Source organism: Nerophis lumbriciformis, linkage group LG16 (assembly GCF_033978685.3).
Source record: "Nerophis lumbriciformis linkage group LG16, RoL_Nlum_v2.1, whole genome shotgun sequence".
NCBI lineage: Eukaryota > Metazoa > Chordata > Actinopteri > Syngnathiformes > Syngnathidae > Nerophis > Nerophis lumbriciformis.
In genome coordinates, this window is record NC_084563.2 from 37305556 (window position 1) to 37325067 (window position 19512).

General features: G+C 41.6%; 1 protein-coding gene across 4 annotated transcripts in view; it reads left to right on the forward strand.

Moving 5' to 3' along the window:
• clgn (calmegin) overlaps window positions 1–19512 on the forward strand; it is a 31699-nt gene that overhangs the window by 3874 nt on the left and 8313 nt on the right. For 2 of the 4 annotated variants that reach the window (XM_061977094.1, XM_061977095.1), the window contains exons 1-10: window positions 2301–2543; window positions 4499–4726; window positions 4816–4889; window positions 10057–10115; window positions 10205–10346; window positions 11388–11469; window positions 11622–11814; window positions 17882–18071; window positions 18163–18276; window positions 18642–18798. In XM_061977094.1, the coding sequence (XP_061833078.1) occupies window positions 2316–2543; window positions 4499–4726; window positions 4816–4889; window positions 10057–10115; window positions 10205–10346; window positions 11388–11469; window positions 11622–11814; window positions 17882–18071; window positions 18163–18276; window positions 18642–18798 (1467 nt within the window). In that variant the 5' untranslated portion in view covers window positions 2301–2315. Of the gene's footprint in view, window positions 1–2300; window positions 2544–4469; window positions 4727–4815; window positions 4890–10056; window positions 10116–10204; window positions 10347–11387; window positions 11470–11621; window positions 11815–17881; window positions 18072–18162; window positions 18277–18641; window positions 18799–19512 lie in introns of those variants that run through there. The other 2 variants (XM_061977096.1, XM_061977097.1) reach the window with 2 other exon arrangements.

The window sequence follows — 19512 nt, forward strand, 5'->3', positions numbered from 1 at the left end:
CCTGGTTAGGCGTGTGTATAGCAGTATGTGTACTGTATATAGTGACATGACATAATCATGTCATGTGTGCCTTCCTTGGGTGAAGCCAGGTTTACAGCTATGTTGTTATTATGCGGTTTGTTACTTATGTATGTTATGTTGCAGCTATTTAAAATAGTTTTGTCAATTCGTTCTGGCCCGAAATAAATTGGCCCTCTGAAACATATCTTTGTCTTTGTGTGTTGTATGTAGACCACATTGCTTAGCAGAGTTCAGTGATGCAAATACATGTCAAGTTGATCAACAGATTGTATTATTCTCCAGTGCAATAACAGTACTGAAATGAAGGCTAAAAGAGCATTAATGGGGGCCTTAAAAAAAACTAAATAGTTACTTTTCACAGTAACGCATTACTTTTTGGTGTAAGTAACTGAGTTAGTAACTGAGTTACTTTTGAAATTAAGTAACTAGTAACTGTAACTAGTTACTGGTTTTCAGTAACTAACCCAACACTGTGTATAACACTCAAATTAATGAGTAAGGCTCGAAAGTGTGTTGATCATAAAACCAAAAATTTCGGTGACACGTGAAGGCACCATTTGTTCTGACGGTTGGGGGGTGGGGCGGTTGATAAAACGATACACAAAAATTGGCATGGTATCCATCCATCCATTTTCTACCGCTTGTCCGTTTCGGGGTCGCGGGGGGTGCTGGAACCTATCTCAGCTGCATTCGGGCGGAAGGCGGGGTACACCCTGGACAAGTCGCCACCTCATCACAGGGCCAACACAGATAGACATACAACATTCACACTCACATTCACACACTCGAGCCAATTGAGTGTTGCCAATCAACCTATGCCCAGGTGCATGTTTTGGGCGGTGGGAGGAAGGAACATGCAAAGATCATGCTATCCCGAGTCCGGGATTGAACCCAGGACTACTCAGAACCTTCGTATTGTGAGGCACATGCACTAACCCCTGTGTCAACATTTTTTAATTCTCTTCAATGTTGATGTTCACCAATATCTGCGTTTTTTTATTGTGTTGTCCATTTTTTACATTGTTGGTAATATCATATTTACATATTGTTATACTGCACTGAATAAATTGTTGAACGCAGGAAGGCTTTGGGGTCAAAAAAGCCAAATTATTTGAATGGGCGTCAATAGTAGTTTTTCCTTTTTTTGTAGGTAATGGTTGTAATTATGCCATCCATCCATCCATTTACTACCGCTTGTCCCGTTCGGGGGCGCGGGGGTGCTGGAGCCTATCTCAGCTGCATTCGAGCGGAAGGCGGTGTACACCCTGGACAAGTCGGTTGTAATTATTAAACATTAAAAAGTAATGGTATCGGCATACTTGCCAACCCTCCCGGATTTTCCGGGAGACTCTCGAAATTCAGCACCTCTCCCGAAAACCTCCCGGGACAAATTTTCTCCCGAAAATCTCCCGAAATTCAGGCGGAGCTGGAAGCCACGCCCCCTCCAGCTCCATGCGGACCTGAGTGACGTGTCAACAGCCTGTATTCACGTCCGCTTTCCCACAACACATGTTATAACTGTAGAATGATCGAGGGCGAGTTCTTGGTTTCTTATGTGGGTTTATTGTTAGGCAGTTTCATTAACGTCCTCCCAGCGCGGTAACAACACACAACAACAGCAGTCATGTTTTATTCAGTTCGTCTGCCGTAAACAGCAATGTTGTTGTAATATACTGAGTTGGAGGTAATAACCAGGCGAAGGGATGAAGTATGTCTCTTTACTGTAGACTTCAGAACAGACTCACACACTTGACGTCAGGTGCGCAACACCACGTAAATCGTTGGCCAACCAAAAAGTAACCCCAGTACGTTATAGCCAACATTCACCAGGAGATGGCAACAGACAAACATAGATCACTCTATAACATTCCCCCCTTTTAGAAATGGAGAAGTTAAAATAAATAAACAACCCAACCAAAAAATGCAGCAGCTCAATTAAAAAACTGTACTTAAGCCACATTCTTTTTTTTTTCTTTTTTTTAGTACTGAACTCTTAACCCTCATTTATAAACAATAACATGCTTATTATACAAACAGTATTTGTACACCTTTAACACAGATTTTTTATACTATCTTCAGAGATTCAGTTTTTTTGGTGGTACTCTAAACCTTTCTGGGTAGCTGCGAAAGGGTGTTCAGCATGGTTAGAAAAATAGTGACAGAGAATAGAACCAGGATGGACAATTCAACCCTTAGTATGGGTATCGGCAATAACGGTACTTTATTGACGTGGTATCGGAACGACACCAAAACGTGCAGTACATCCCCACCACTGAGCAACTACGCGTGTGCGCATGCGCAACTTTAAAGCGCCGCTGTCCTGCTGGAACTCTTTTGAACGTCATATTCGGACCGAACTGTCATCTGAGGCCAGCGGACTGTCGTGGTGTTACGAAGTAAACACTCTCCGCAGCCTCTTCAAACCAAACGTGTTAAATAACAAACCCAGCTCGTCTCTCGTTACCTTTGCGAAGAAGCAGTTTGGCATCGGAAGATTTTCCTCTGCGCCAACTCAACGCAAGGTTTGTGCGCGCTCATTCATTCTCCATCTCTGCTTCGACATGCTAATGTAGCAAGCTAACCCTTCTGTTCATCCATCTTGTTTAAAAGCCTTTGCTGCCGCTTCACATGACGTGTGGCTTCGTTTGAACGACAATAATTGTTCCGCCAGCACCCATATGCTCTTTTGGTTTTAAGCAAATCTTCTATTTATAGATACTAATATACATTATGTGTTAATCGTTTGAGGAGCGAATTCCCCATGCTAGTATTCGCTAACGGGGGCAGGTGCTGTGGCTCGAGTCCATTCATTTTCTTGACGTTGTCAGCCATGTTGGCTCCAAGGAGCTGTCTCATGACCATTCTTTGCCCTACAATGGCTAACCCATCGGCGTTAAGACATGTGCACCCAGGTCATTACAGGGCTAATCATCTTTGCTGGGCACTGATGCACATCCGTTGCACTGTTTTTGTTGAAGACTTCCTAACTAGTGTTGCCAGTTAAACGATGACAAATTCATCTTACCAGAAGCTAAAAAAAATATCGTATTTTGTGGACAATTGCCGTACGTTTATGGTTTTACGTTCCCCGGGCCCCCATCAGCTACAGTAAACATTTATAAACATTTCCACACACCGTGTATAGTATCATTTATAATGCAGTTTTACTTTATTGAAAATAAGCTGGCATTCGCAGAACAGCGCCTCCACATGGCTGTTAAAGGGCTCACGAGTGCGTTTGGTAATTATCGTACATTATGAGGATTTTGGAATTGATACATCATGCAGAGAGTGAAATAATCATGGGAAAATTCCCGTACGTCTGGCATCGCGACTTCTTTCAAACATCACATAAAATACTCTTTAAGGGAAATGCTCAAAGTCAAGCATTCACACTAACTGCGACTTCTTACAAACATCACATAAAATACTCTTTAAGGAAAATGCTCAAAGTCAAGCATTCACACTAAATGTTTTCCAAATGTTAATTTAGTTTTTAGGATTTACAAATGTTAATGGACTGCTCTCGGCGCCTCCAGTTGTCTAAATGCTCCGACTCATTTACAAAGTGTGCGTTGCGTCTAAGGTTGACTGAGCATCTGTTTGGTTTCCTGCAGATCATGTGTCGCATTGTGTTTATGATTGACAAGTTGTCACTGACCAAACTCCACTTCGGCCTTTGTCATTTGTTAGTACACACTACTGCCTTTCGTACAGACGGTGCAGGTTCAATTCCTTGATGTCCAGGGGTGCTTCCACTAAATTGGAGTGTTCCAGCAAGCGTGAAAACTTTGTGAACTCAAAATCTAATAATGTTATACATCCGTAGCCTTTTTCTTTCTCAAGAAATAATAGGTCGATAAATGTTGAACTCAGATTATTAACTGTATCCACTCGGCAACCGTTGCACCGGTCACCCAGGGGGTGGGGTCCCCACATCTGCCGTCCCTTCCAAGTGTTGGCATCGTTCCCATTGGGTTGAGTTTTTTTCTTGCCCTGATGTAGAATCTGAGCCGAGGATGTCGTTGTGGCTTGTGCAGCCCTTTGAGACACTTGTGATTAAGGGCTACATAAATAAATTGATTGATTGATGGAAGAAATTAAGAAACTATAATTGCTTTGATGCCTGTTAAACACTTGCAAATGCTTTTTAATTATTTAAACTTGTTCAAATGCAATTTTAAGACATTAAATTGTTTGCTATTGATTTCGAGAAACAAATTGTCTATGCAGTGTCCTTAAAAGTCATTTCATTTTATTAAGTGTGCTCACCCTAATGGATACATCATGATAAAGGCCACTCATTTTCAAGGACATGTGTGATATAAGAGAACAAAGGTCGCTTTATTTGATCATGTGATGTCACACCGCTTTTTTTGTGTGACCATTCTCCCATACCGCCATCATTTTCTGCACCTTTGCTATTTAAATTGTTTATGCCCGCACAGCTCTATAAAAAGAAACACTTTATTTGAAGATGCATATCAGGCGCTCGATGTGGCGGATGCTGCTCCTCTACTTCCTGGCTGTGGCAGTAGTAACAGCCCATGAGCAGGCCAATGGTGAACAATCAGATGTCAGTGAAGAAATTGGCTTAGACGAGGAGGACATGGAGGCTTTAATCACTGATGAGGAGGAAGAGGATAAAGCAACTGGTTTTGATGAAGACGAACAGAAAATTCCAGCTAGTGACAAAGTATTTCAAGTGAGTACAGTACAATACTTGGGAGATAGTTCAATTTACTGCACTTAAGGAAGGAAATGTGCTGTTAAATACTTTGTTTTGCTTCACAGGTAACGTACAAGACACCTGTGCCCACTGGAGACGTTTACTTTGCAGAGACCTTCGACGATGGCTCACTTGGCAGGTATGTTTGTGACTTGAATGCAAAACAGAGGATCCCATTTTTGGTGTGCTACCCTAGGACGCTTAATCAGAATTAGCCAAATCCTGCCCAAATATGATCGTGTCCTTATTGTGGGTGATTTTAATATTCACACCTGCTGTCCAGATGAGCCGCTTTCCAGGAGCTTCCTGAATATAATCGACTCATTTAACTTTGTACAGTCTGTGTGTGGTTCTACACATGAACGCGGGCATACACTCGATTTAGTGCTCTCGTATGGTTTGTGTGTTTTTAATTTGGACATTTGCGACGCTGTGTTCTCTGATCACATGCCGATCCTGTTTGATATTGCCACGCAGTGTCCAGTTAAATTGTGCGCACCGCCCCAACGCTCTCGCATGTTTAATTCTTCGTCTCCTGCTCGGTTCTCTATTTTTTCGACTCTTTGTGATGATAATTCTGCAGCATCTGTGTGTCTGAATACTGAAGAGTTGGTTTCTGGGTTCAACTCTATCTGTTTACAAACACTGGACACGATCGCGCCTTTCAAATGCCGCCGCGCTAAAGCCACGCCTCAACCCTGGTTGAATGACGTCACTCGGGCTGCCAGGCGCGTATGTAGAAGAGCAGAGAGAAAATGGAAAAAAGACAGGCTGCATGTGTCCTTTGGCATTTTTAAAGAAAGCCTGTTTTCCTTTCAGATGACTGTAAAAGCAGAAATGAATATATATCTATCTCAGATTATATCTTCTAACTGTAACAACCCCAGAGTTCTGTTTAAAACTATTAACACTGTCATTGATGCTCCCAAATCTGCTGGTTTTGATGCTTCTTTTGAATTCTGTGAAAATTGTCTCCATTTTTTCACTGACAAAATTGTGTCAAGTAGAGCCAGTCTATCTCAGCCTTCATATGACCCTTCTGTTCCCCTGCATTTCTCTTCTGTTTTCCATCAGTTTGAGCCGGTGTCCTTTTCTTTTTTAAGTGACACAGTTAGTCATATGAAGCCCTCTGGTTCTCCTGCAGATGCCCTCCCACCTCGCCTGTTTAAGGAGGTACTTGCTACTATTGGATCAAGTGTCCTTAACATTATCAATAGTAGCCTCTCTTCTGGAATAGTTCCAGTAGAGTTTAAACATGCAGTGGTACGACCTCTACTTAAAAAACCCAGCCTCGACCCCTCTCTCCTCTCTAACTTCAGACCTATCTCTATGGCATTTTTAAAGAAAGCCTGTTTTCCTTTCAGATGACTGTAAAAGCAGAAATGAATATATATCTATCTCAGATTATATCTTCTAACTGTAACAACCCCAGAGTTCTGTTTAAAACTATTAACACTGTCATTGATGCTCCCAAATCTGCTGGTTTTGATGCTTCTTTTGAATTCTGTGAAAATTGTCTCCATTTTTTCACTGACAAAATTGTGTCAAGTAGAGCCAGTCTATCTCAGCCTTCATATGACCCTTCTGTTCCCCTGCATTTCTCTTCTGTTTTCCATCAGTTTGAGCCGGTGTCCTTTTCTTTTTTAAGTGACACAGTTAGTCATATGAAGCCCTCTGGTTCTCCTGCAGATGCCCTCCCACCTCGCCTGTTTAAGGAGGTACTTGCTACTATTGGATCAAGTGTCCTTAACATTATCAATAGTAGCCTCTCTTCTGGAATAGTTCCAGTAGAGTTTAAACATGCAGTGGTACGACCTCTACTTAAAAAACCCAGCCTCGACCCCTCTCTCCTCTCTAACTTCAGACCTATCTCTAATCTTCCATACATTTCCAAAATATTAGAGAAGGTTGTCTACAGTCAGTTGCTGCCCTTCTTAGAGGATAATGGTATCACTGAGCTGTTCCAGTCCGGTTTTAAAGCCCTCCACAGCACAGAGTCAGCGCTTCTAAAAGTTTTTAACGATATCCTCCTGTCCACTGATTCTGGTAAATATGTTGTCCTGGTGCTTTTAGATCTGTCTGCTGCGTTCGACACCGTCGACCACGCCACCTTAATCACTCGTCTTGAGAACTGTGTGGGCATTAAGGGCGCCGCCCTCAACTGGTTCCGGTCGTACCTAACCGACAGGAGTTTTTGTGTAAAAGTAGACAGTTTTATGTCGTCCACAGCTCCTTTACCACATGGGGTCCCCCAGGGCTCAATCCTTGCCCCAATTTTATTTGCGCTTTACCTTCTCCCCCTTGGTTCTATTTTTAGGAAGTACAGTATTGCATTTCATTTTTATGCCGATGATTGCCAGATTTATTTTCCCATGGCACAAAATAACACGGTTCAACGTCTTATTGACTGCCTGCACGACATCAAAGTCTGGCTTTCAGCTAACTTCCTGAGCCTAAATGAAGATAAAACAGAAGTTATGTTGTTCGGTCCAAGTCGCTCTCCCTCCCCCAACGTTGACCTCGGCACTCTGACCCCGTATCTCAGCGACTCTGTCACAAACCTGGGGGTAAAGTTTGACTCAGATTTTAAATTCGAAAAACAAATCAGCAGCGTCGTTCAAAAAAGCTTTTATCAATTACGCCAAATAGCGAAAGTGAAACCGCTTCTATCAAGACATGATCTTGAGAAATTAATCCACGCTTTTATCTCGACTCGTCTTGATTACTGTAATGCCCTGTATGTAGGCATTAGCCAGGCCTCCCTCGCCCGCCTGCAGCTCGTGCAGAACTCTGCTGCTCGTCTGCTAACACAGACCCGCAGACGTGAGCACATCACCCCTATTTTAGCGTCCCTTCACTGGCTCCCTGTGCGTTACCGAATACATTTTAAACTCCTTTTATTTGTTTTTAAATGTCTAAACAACCTCGCGCCAACCTATCTCTCCGACCTCCTTCAGCCTTACTGCCCCACCCGATCCTTAAGATCAGCCGATCAGCTGCTGTTGACGGTCCCTGACACAAGGCTGAAGCTTAGAGGTGACAGAGCTTTCGCCGTTGCTGCTCCCAAGCTCTGGAACGACCTACCCCTGAGTGTTAGACAAGCCTCCTCTCTTCCTGTTTTTAAATCTCTCTTAAAAACATACTTTTATTCCATGGCTTTTAACACTGAGTGATATCCATCCTGCAATGGCGCCCCATAATACACCTGCTGTGATCCTGTTTTTATGTTTTTATGTTTTTATTAATTCTATTTTAATTATTTATTTTTTATCGTGTTCTGTTTGTGTTGTGTTGTGTTTGCTCGGTACTCGTTTTATCTTTTAACCTGCTCATTGTACAGCACTTTGGCTACCCCTGTGGTAAATTTTAAATGTGCTCTATAAATAAAGTTGATTTGATTTGATTTGATTTCTTCCACAGATGATCGTTTTAATTCTGATCAATTAATTACAGTGATTTTTTAGCGTGTTATGTTTTTTTAAATTGCGTTAATCTTTGCTTGGGAGTTGTCTCGCCCTTTTCTTGTGCTTGACTGAGAGCAACAACTGTACCGCCATTCGGCACAAGATGGTTTGTAGCACAGTTAAAAAGTGTTCTTACTCTCTCAGGAAATTTGGCCAATGATGTTAGCGACTTTAAATAGTATCAAGGAGGATGAATTATATTTAACATTTAGTGTAAAATATTCATAAAGAAATTAAAGATGTATCAGAAGTGTGTTTATGGTTTGTATAAGTTTGAATTGTTTCTTGTTTTTAGCGTAGAGTAGACAATGCTTTTTTTTATAGAGCAACATCGCTCTAAAAGTTATGGATAAATGACGCTATTTCTGGGTGTGTCTTGACACACATTAAGCTGCCTTTCTACTATCTGTGCATCAATATTGGTGCATTACATCTTCAATGAGGTGTGTGTTATATTGTAAATCAATAAAATTATATATTACTTGTATAATGCTGGCTAAATTATATTAAAACAATAAAATAATATATTACATGTATAATGATGGCTAAATTATATTAAAAATCAGCCCTTACATGAGCACTTACATGGAGGATAATTAGATAATGGTGCAACGTAGAAATGGCACCGCTGAAGTAGCAGCTGGTTGTATCAGCTCTGTGCCCTTTGATGTTTTTTATGCCCTTTCATGTGTTTCTACCTTATCTTATGTGTCCTTTTTGTATCTGAACTGCAACCACATAATTTCCCCATTGTGGGATAAACTAAGTCTTTCCTATTGACAGTCAAGAAAGCCAATCAATCAATACGTTATACAAAACGTTTAACATATAATTGTGACAATTGGGAGGCTCTAGCCCCCGCGCAACTTATTATTTATTTTAGTGCATTCAGAAAGTATTCACAGCGCCACACATTTTCCACATTTTGTTATTTTACAGCCTAAATCCAAAATGGTTTTGTGGAAAAAGTTTATTAGATTTTTTTGCTAATTTATTACAAATAAAAAAACAAAAAAAAACAAAATCACATGTACATTAGTATGCACATACTTTGCTCAATACTTTGTTAATGTATCTTTGGCAGCAATTACAATTGTATGCATATAAAAGTGTTTTTACTAACAAATCCCAAATAAACAATAGTATAAAATAATTCCACATTCCTTACTTATAATTGTTACAGAATGTAGTTCCTACTGCAAAATAAAAAGTACAACAATGAAACAAAATGGCAGCAGAACAATAAATACGACTTCCATAACATGTAGATATTTTTTGGGAAAAAAAAGTCAGAGCAGAAAGGGGGGAAGAGGTGCAAAGGGAGCGAGACATGCGCGCTGCGGTTGAAAAAGTTCTGAGGAAAATCTAGAAATTTGATGGACTCAATCAACAAAAGTGTAGCTCCCATCATGTTAGTACCAATACCCACCTTGGTATGGAAATTTAGCTTGATACGCCTACCCTAATAAGAGGATGTAGCAGGATGGATTAGTATTGTCAACTTAACAATATATTTACAGACTATTTAGACCACAAAGTTTCTTTCTCAAAATCAGCAACTTTCGGTTCCTATTGGACGCTTTTGAAGACATTAACATTAAATAATTTTACAAGAAATAAGTAATTATAAAATCCAATCAATCACAATTCATTTATATTGCCCTCAATCACAAGTGCCTCAAAGGGCTGCACAAACCACAACAACATCCCCTGATCTGAACCCACATCTGGTCACGGAAAAACTTCTAAAACCAGAACTGGGAAAAAAAAGAAACATTGGGAAAGTTTACAGTGTAATTAATTAAAACAAAGGGGCAAAGTGTGTGTTAATTGTCTCCTTAGATGGCAGCTGTCAAAAACAGTGAAGGGGGATGCAGACGATGACATCGCCAAATATGATGGTTTGTTTGTTTCTTCTACAAATAAAGATGTGTTGGAGCCATTGTGCCTTGAAGATGACCTGTAGATTTTATCTGTGCGCTTCATGTAGGTAAATGGGCAGTAGAGCAGCTGAAGGTGAACAAGGTTCCAGGAGACCAAGGCCTCGTGCTTAAGTCCCGGGCCAAGCATCACGCCATTTCCGCCATGCTAGACAAGCCCTTCATCTTTGCAAATGAACCTCTCGTTGTACAGTGAGTACACACCTGCACGCATGTTGACACAAATTATAATTTCTTCGGTTTTCATCTAAGTAAACGTGTATCTCCACACGGCAAAATAAATGAGAAATGGAGATGTAACATTATCACATCTCGGTACAGTAATATTGTGGTATTGTGAAAACAATTAAAGGCTTGCTAAAAATGTCAGTGTGTAAAATAAAGTGGTAGGAAAGTTAAGGATAAACACATTTACTGTAATTGAACACAAACATAATGCACAAATGTTTTAATCATATTTATTTCTACAAACAAGTATTTTTAAGTGCAAATAATACTGCAGGAGCACATAGTGTTTCAAGTAACTTTAGTTAAGTGTCTTTAAAGTTACAATGTAAACATACAGTTTAACAAGTTTAAAACAATGTTCAGTTTACTATCTTTCAACTTTTTACTTCCTGAGAAACATTGTCCTCTGCAGTGGACATTTTTATATTAGTTAGAAGAATGCTGATAATTAGGCGGTTAAGTGACAAGTTCACTTTTACTAATGGAAATACCGTACCTCACAAGTTGATGTTTGACCTCACTGGCTTCTTGGTTCACATCAAGGATATTTTCCGGGTGACGGTTCATCAAGTGGCTTATCACTTGCAATTCTCGTCGTAGAAGTCGCAGTGTGCCGTGTTATTTGCATGTCTGTGCTCCCACATGATGATTTATGCAAACAGGAAATAACTGTGCTCATTCATCAGACTGACGAGAGTTTCCAACATCAGGTTTTCTCTATGGTTTTTGTGTTTACCATAAAACCAAAATATGTCAATTTCACAAATTTAAACTTCGCAGGAAGTTCTTCGTTCTGCTCGCTGGCACTGCGCAAGCAATCATGAGAAATGTAGTTTACTTCTCAGACCAGCCCATTTAATAGCGCCAGAAAAAAACTACTTAAAAGTTCTTGTTTGATACCATCACATACCACGGCATTATTGCTAGCATTTTGAAACCGAAATACCGCGATATTTACAATATCGTTACCTCCCTAAGTGGAAGTGATACATTTGTGTCTTACAGATATGAAGTTAATTTCCAGGATGGGATTGACTGTGGCGGTGCCTATGTTAAACTGCTGTCAGACACTGGGGATGTCAATCTGGTATGTATATTTACTTGTCAGGTTTTATATGTATGGTGTGAAATGTTGCATGCATCAGACAAGAATTGTTGTACATCCTGGCTAATATTGACATGGTTATTACCGGTAATCCTACATATTACCAATACAGATTTTTCCTTATGGCCTTGTAGGAACAATTCCACGATCGTACACCCTACACCATCATGTTTGGACCTGACAAGTGTGGCGAGGACTACAAGCTGCACTTTATATTCAATCATCAGAATCCCTTAAATAAAGATTTGGAGGAAAAGCATGCCAAGCGACCTGATGTGGACCTCAAGAAGTTCTACACAGACAAGAAGACTCACCTCTACACTTTAGGTTTGACCGTAGTCAAATATTTTGCAAATGTGGTACCATTGCATGTAAAAAATACATAGTGCTTTTGAAAATACAACAAAAAACGGGTATGGGATGCTGCAAAGTTAGGTATTATTTTGAGACCAAGTCAAAACTAATGCTTTAATATGGATTAATCTATCACTTATTAATCTGTTATTTATTTACATAATTAGATAATCTTCAGCGCAGAATGACTCAAAATCCCATAGCGCTTTTAAATGGATTAAGCTTGCATAGCGCTTTTCTACCTTGAAGGTAGTCAAAGCACTTTAACACTATTTCCACATTCACCCATACATACACACATTCACACACTAATGGCGGGAGCTGCCATTCAAGACCTTAACCACGAGCCATCAGGAGCAAGGGTGAAGTGTCTTGCCCAAAGAGGACACAACGGATATGACTCGGATGGTGGAAGCTGGTATCGAACCTAGAACCCTCAAGTTGCTGGCACGGCCGCTCTACCGGCCGAGCCACGCTGTCCCCATTTTGGTATGTTTTGTTCAAGTAGCGTCCATATGGAAGACACCAAAAAGCATGTTGGTCCTCTCGTTGGGAGTTAGAGTACAAAAACTGTCTCTGGCATAAGTATTACATACACTCTTAAGGAAGTTCTTTTCACCTAATTATTTTATTTAAATTTTTAAATATTACAATACCACAACATAGGGCTGGGCGATATGGCCTTTTTTTAATATCTCGATATTTTTAGGCCATATCGCGATACACGATATATATCTCGATATTTTGCCTTAGCCTTGAATGAACACTTGATACATATAATCACAGCAGTATGATGATTCTATGTGTCCACATTAAAACATTCTCGTTCATACTGCATTAATATATGCTTATTTAAACTTTCATGCAGAGAGGGAAATCACAACTAAGTCAATTGACCAAAACTGTATTTATTAAACAGTTATTAAGCAGTGGCACAAACATTAGTGTCATTTCCAAAACAAAGTGCAAAATTGTCAGTCATTTTAAAACAAGCTATTTGTGCACTTTTGTGCATGATGTCTCTAAGATGACATCAAAACAAGACTAAATTAAAGTGCACTTTTTGTACAGAACGCCACTACAATAGTTTAAAACAAATAAAGTGCACTTTTGTACATGATGACACACAAGTTATGTCAATAAGTGTCAAATAAAAATTAGCTGCTTAATAGGAAATCAAATAGTGTATGTCCTTCGCTATGTGGTAGGTTCCTGCGGATGTTATCTCTTTTGTTGGAGACTATTTTTTTCATACGGTGTTGATCTGGAAATGTTTGCCTTGGCATTTTGATGGTGTGGGCGTGTGTCACCAAACGGAGATGTTGACATGCGGAGTAAGCACTCTTCTCTAGCAGGTGAGACTTTTCAAATGATGCTACATATTAGCAGTAATGCTACTTTTTGTAGCAATGCTTTTTCCCCACACTTGACAAATTACGGTTGTCTGTTCGACATATTCCCACTTGAAGCCAAACCACCGCCAGTTGTTTGTTCGACATATTCCCACTTGAAGCCAAACCACCCCCAGACGATGGACACCCTGCGGTTTTCTTGGGAATTAATTATTCCTTCATTTGTTACCAGATTCACACCATCTTTCTCTCGTATTACCACTCGCACCACTCCGCTAGCATCACAGCTAACATTACCCATGCTTCTACCTCTCTGCTGCGCGAGGGCGTATACTAGAGATGCGCGGTTTGCGGGCACAACCGCGGAGTCCGCGGATTATCCGCGGATCGGGCGGATGAAATTTAAAAAAATAAGATTTTATCCGCGTGCGGGTCGGGTCGGGCGGATTAATTAGATTTTTTTTTTTTTTTTTTTTTTTTTTTTTTTTTGCGGGTGGCAATTAAACCAATTCGGAAATATATATACATAGTTAAATGTTGTTACCCACATACGAAAAACGAGCAGGCACCTGCTGCATATGCCACAACAGAAGAAGAAAAAAGAAAAGAGATGGACACTTTTACGGAGCGGAGAAGGGACGCCTCGCCGGGGTCCGGGACCGAGGCCCCTTCCCCCGAGAGGGCCCCACCGGGAGCCGTAGCTGAGGCGATCCGCGAGAAGGGCCCGACGCACGTCCAGGGTCACTACCGCGCCCACCGCACCGACACCCCGCCTCGTCCGCCTTCGCCGCGGCCGGCGTCACGCGCAGCAGGTAAGCAGCTTACCTGCCCGTCACCCCCGTGGCCGGGGGCTCGTAACATGGGTCACTCCGCGCGCTCCGCCCGCGCAGCTTACCTGCCCGCCACCCCTGTTGCCGGGGGCGCGTAACAGGGGTCACTCCGCGCGCAGTGCGCTCACGAAAGGGGTGGGGCTCACCCTGGTTTATATAGAGAGCAGGACGGTGGCCATGGAAGTCGGAACCCGCTAAGGAGTGTGTAACAACCCACCTGCCGAATCAACTAGCCCTGAAAATGGATGGCGCTGGAGCGTCGGGCCCATACCTGGCCGTCGCCGGCAGCGAGACGCGCTTGGAGGTGCGCTCAGCGCGGCTCCCATATGATTGCGCACTGATGTGCGTCTGGGTCGTGACAGCGTGGCACGCGAAAGACTGTGCTGCATTGGATCAGTCTCCTTTCTTTAACAGGCAAAAGCTTTATAACCTCACCATACCTGCCAACTTTTGAAATCAGAAAAACCTAGTAGCCAGGGTCCAAGGGCCGCAGGCCCCGGTAGGTCCAGGACAAAGTCCTGGTGGAGGGTTCAGGGCTTCGCCCCCCGACGCAAAATGATTATTAGCATTCAGACAGGTTAAAATGTTGCTAAAACCATCACTTTTCTATCAGTCACAGTGACTTTTCAAAACAAAAATATTACAGCAAAAATCATATGGGTTGATTGACATGTTTATTCTGTAAGCTAACTTCAATTATCATACTGTAAACATGGTAAGCTAACTTCATTAAAATTAATAGTCCTGTCAATAGCATGGAATTACAATTCAAATGTAGTTTTTTTGTAAGCCTTTCAAAAGAATTCAAAATATGAAAAATTAATGAAAATTAATTTAAGCCAACAGACACTTGAAAAGTGGCACATCACATCTCTAATGTAATCATTTGAACTTTTCAACAGAAATAGCACTGCAAAAATATTAAGGACATACTTCTGTATTTTGGTAGTTATGCTGTCAACATTTAACAAGATTTCTTCAACTTGGACTTGAAAGCATAAATAGTATAAACACTTTTAACAGTATGTCGTGCTGTGAAATACAGCCGACAGGATTGCGCACCAAACACGAGGCAAGGCCAAAGCGCGTGCAGGAGAAGAAAGGACTTCTTTCATTTAAGGTTTGTGATAAACCATCAAACTCATTCGTTAAAAGGACTCTATAGTAATATAAAGCGAATTTTTCTGGACATTATCATGCAAGAAAAGTTTATTTTTGGGACCGCGATCACCGCGTAATGATTTTTAAAGGTTGCATTACAAACATGTAACTGTCCCGTGTGATCAGCCAGTGCGATTGGAAGTCCATGCTCAATTATTGCCTCCGTAAATAAAACTTCGGCATTTATCACATCCAAAGAATCTGTTTGGGCGACGAAAAACGTTGAAAGTTTTCCACTTGTATCGCTAGCAACGGCATTAGACTTGTGTTTTTTTGTCCCAAAGTGGTCTTTTACATCGCTAATTCCTCCGTGTCCGATCGAAAAATCTTGTCTGCACAAGGTGCAATTCGCGTAGTTTTCACCCTTTTTTTTATTTAATTAATGAAAAACCGTATTTTTTATCACTGCACCCGTAACCCGGAATAGGTTGATGAAAACCGTACGAATTACGGGAAAACCGGAGTAGTTGGCAGGTGCCTCACTAATGCCTTGCATCGTCTATATTAGATATACCGGGCGGATGGCGGGCGGATGCAGTTCTGATCAAACGTTACATCGGGTGGATGGCGGATGGTTGACGACTTTCTGATGCGGTTGCGGATGAAATATTTGCCTATCCGCGCATCTCTAGCGTATACGTATGTGACGTATGTAAGAAGGTGCGCTCGCTGTCTGTGAGAAGGAGAGAAAAGAAAGAGTGGGAAGAGCCTGTAGTGTAATATCCGCAGCTAAAAGCAACTGCGTGAGAACGAATACTAGAATATCACGATAGTCATTTTCTATATCGCACAGAGACAAACCCGCGATATATCGCGGATATCACCCAGCCCTACCACAACCTTAATGTTTTTATAAAAAAGACTACTTTTTATTAGATGTGAAAATTAGACAAAAAAGAAGTGTTTGACACAGTAGCTTAATTGTAAAATAATGAAACTCGCAGGAGCTACTGTGACTACTGTGATCTGATGCCACTCTTTCACGCGAACATCCAAAACCATGCAGACTTAAAAGTCCACAAATAACAAGGCAAAAACATGGCAAGATGTAGATGTAACCTACTCCCCCTCAGCGGTGCCATTTCTACATACATAAAACCATGAATGAGAAACAAAAAACAATTTTTTACATGTTATCCACATACGACTCCACCACGCATAGACTAATGAAAAAACAAAAACACCATTATAAAATCCACATACACTGTGGTGGCCTCCGCAATGCTCCACGCCATTGTCCGCTAGGCAGCGAGAGACGAACAGACCAACAAAGTGAAAGAGCAGACACCGTCCCAGGCTGCCCACTAGCCCCCTGCAAACATCCGGTCGGCGCAGATGAGCAAGAACCTGCCCAGGTAGACCAAGTGTTCAACACAAGCCCATCTGTCCCGCTGAAGAGAGAGTGAACCCGCCCACCGTGCCAAACTCTGACAAACAGGTCCCGATGCTCAAGGCCTGTTCCGCAGCCCTTTCCCCTCCGCATCGCCACTAGAACAAACGATCTCTTCACACGGACTCTGGTGGGAAGAACGTTGTCAAGAATGTAAACAACCGAGCCATGGCCAAAAGCCTCCTTGAAGCATATCCCAAGAGCTCACAGAAAGGGGGAAAAACAAGAGGAAAACATAAAAGTAGACAAAAAGGGACACAAGGGCACAGAGTTCCTGCAACTAGCTGCCACTACCGTGATGCCATACCAAGAAAAAAAAAGGTTTAAAAGTGTTTAACAAACACGCCAAGTTCATACTATAAATATCCCATTCATCCCTGTCGAGTCTCAAAATGAAACCGCATTAATATGGACTTAAAATAAATATTTAAGTGATTAGTGATTAATCAAAATTCATCCACAGCAACCCTTTAAATAATATGATTAAAAATGTTAATTGTTTGACAAGACTATTAGAAATATAAAATTAGCTTTTTTCCGTTGCTGCTTTTGTTTTTTTTTACGTCAAGACGAAGCCACCTGTGAGTGCTTGGGAGGTTGGAGGGGCACACAACAGCACACGCTGCTTGTTGAGAAGAGCAATGTGTGTTTTCTTGTCTCCAATAAGACAAGAAAAAGTTTAGATTTGGGGCGGCTTTCTTTTTTGAGAATTCAGTGTGGCCTGAATACTCAATAAGTAATGAAGTCACAAAGTTGGTGACACTGATGCCTGCTGTGTCTTATTCACCGGCAGATCAGGTGGGTATGAGGTGTGTTATGAAGCAGATTTCATTGCCATTTACTGTACGAATTTGGAACGACAAGCTACATTCATGCACAGAGTCTTGGTATGTGTTTATGAGTGAGGGCGAACATGTAGTGCCAAATTTATGTGGGGATCTAAATTTAATTAAAATAATAATTACAAAGGCGGTTGCATAGTTGCAGTTTTGAAGAGAGAGAGTGCTAGAGTTCCGATGCATGCCGCCACCTATTTTGCGGCGTTGTAGCAACAAGCTACATTTACAAATGTATTTGTGGCAATCAGCCACAAATAAAATGTATGGGAAACACTGCGGTATCAACAACCGTGTGAAGAATACAAGGTAATACATTGGTGAAAATAGATACAGAAACATGTTGATCCCATCACACTTGTACAGTATTGGTCTGATACCACATTTGGTATTTGATGAATCCTACTAAAGGTCTGTATAGCCAATCTTGCACACACATGTGTCAATTATACTTGTTTCCACTGTGGCCAGTCCTCAAACCAGACAACAGCTATGAAATGTTCGTTGACCAATCCAGCGTGAGCAGTGGCACCCTGCTTCAAGATGTGGTCCCTCCAGTCAACCCACCCAAAGAGATTGATGATCCAAATGATACCAAGCCGCAAGACTGGGATGAGAGGGCCAAGATCCCTGATCCTGAGGCTGCCAAGCCAGATGACTGGTGATTGCAACTGCCACACTTGTAGACAGGACATGTTTTTCAAACAACTTATCTTTAAATATAGATCTGTCATGCAAAACTTTGATTTTAGGGATGAGGATGCGCCTGCCAAGATTGAAGACCCAGATGCAGTGCAGCCAGATGGCTGGCTGGAAGAAGAACTTGAATTTATCTCTGATCCAAATGCTGAGAAGCCAGAAGACTGGTAAATAAATCATGGGCACATTTCCAACACAACCAGTCTAATATGTCAATGGATGTTCTCATTTATCCAGGTCATTGTATTCTCAGAGCATTCAATCGATTGCAACTGGACTGTTTGGTTTGTCTGAGAAGATTGCAACTGAACTGTTTGGTTTGTCTGAGAAGACGTTTCAAACGCCTCTCATCCAAGTAGACTTCATCAGTTCATGCTCATAGACTGATTGGTCTGGTCTGACCAATCTAGGGCAAAACGTCTTCTCAGACTAACCAAACAGTCCAGTTGCAATCAACTGAATGCCCTGAGAAATCTAGTCTAATATTTATACAGATGAACAGTTAAGCCTGAAAACTCTCCTGTATGTGCAGGGATGTGGAGATGGATGGGGAATGGGAGGCTCCACAGATACCGAACCCCGCCTGTGAGGCTACGCCAGGCTGTGGGCCATGGAAGCGACCTATGATCAATAACCCTCGATACAAGGGCAAGTGGAAAGCCCCACTGGTGGACAACCTCAACTATCAGGTAACCAAAACCTTCGACCTGATTTTATTTTGTCTGTAGATATTACATCTGTCTATGACACGTCTGTCGACAACAGGTCTACAGTATGTCAACAACAGGTCTACAGTATGGGGACATTTGTACACGTCTACTGTATGTCGGCAACATGTCTACAATATGTCGGCTACAGATCTACAGTATTGCGACACTTGCTGCATGTTGACTACACATCGACTTACATTTACCCTATGTTGGCCACACGTCTTCAGTATGGTGATATGTCTACCGTACACCGACAACACGTCTACCATATGTCGAATACAGGTCTACAGTATTGCGACACGTCTACCGCATGTTGACTACACATCGTCATGTCATGTCAGCAACAAGTCCAGCGCACGTCGGCTACACATCTAGCGCACGTCGGCAACACGTCTACCGTATGTCGACAACACGTCTACCTTACGTCGGCAACACGTCTACTGTATTGTACTGTTGATGAATGCACCTAACCATGAGCATGAATGGTGGAAGTTTTCTCTTGCAGCGCAACTGAGAAATGTGTCTTGAGTTTAAAATACGCTATTAGCGTGTTAAGGTCAGCTATAAAGTTTAAAAAGAGCATCAGTGCCACTGTTGGGACGCTACATTACTTTCCGCACAACTGGAGCAGAAATTGAGCGTTGATACACAATTGTCAATGTTAGACGCGCATTACAACAGTGTTTGCTATTT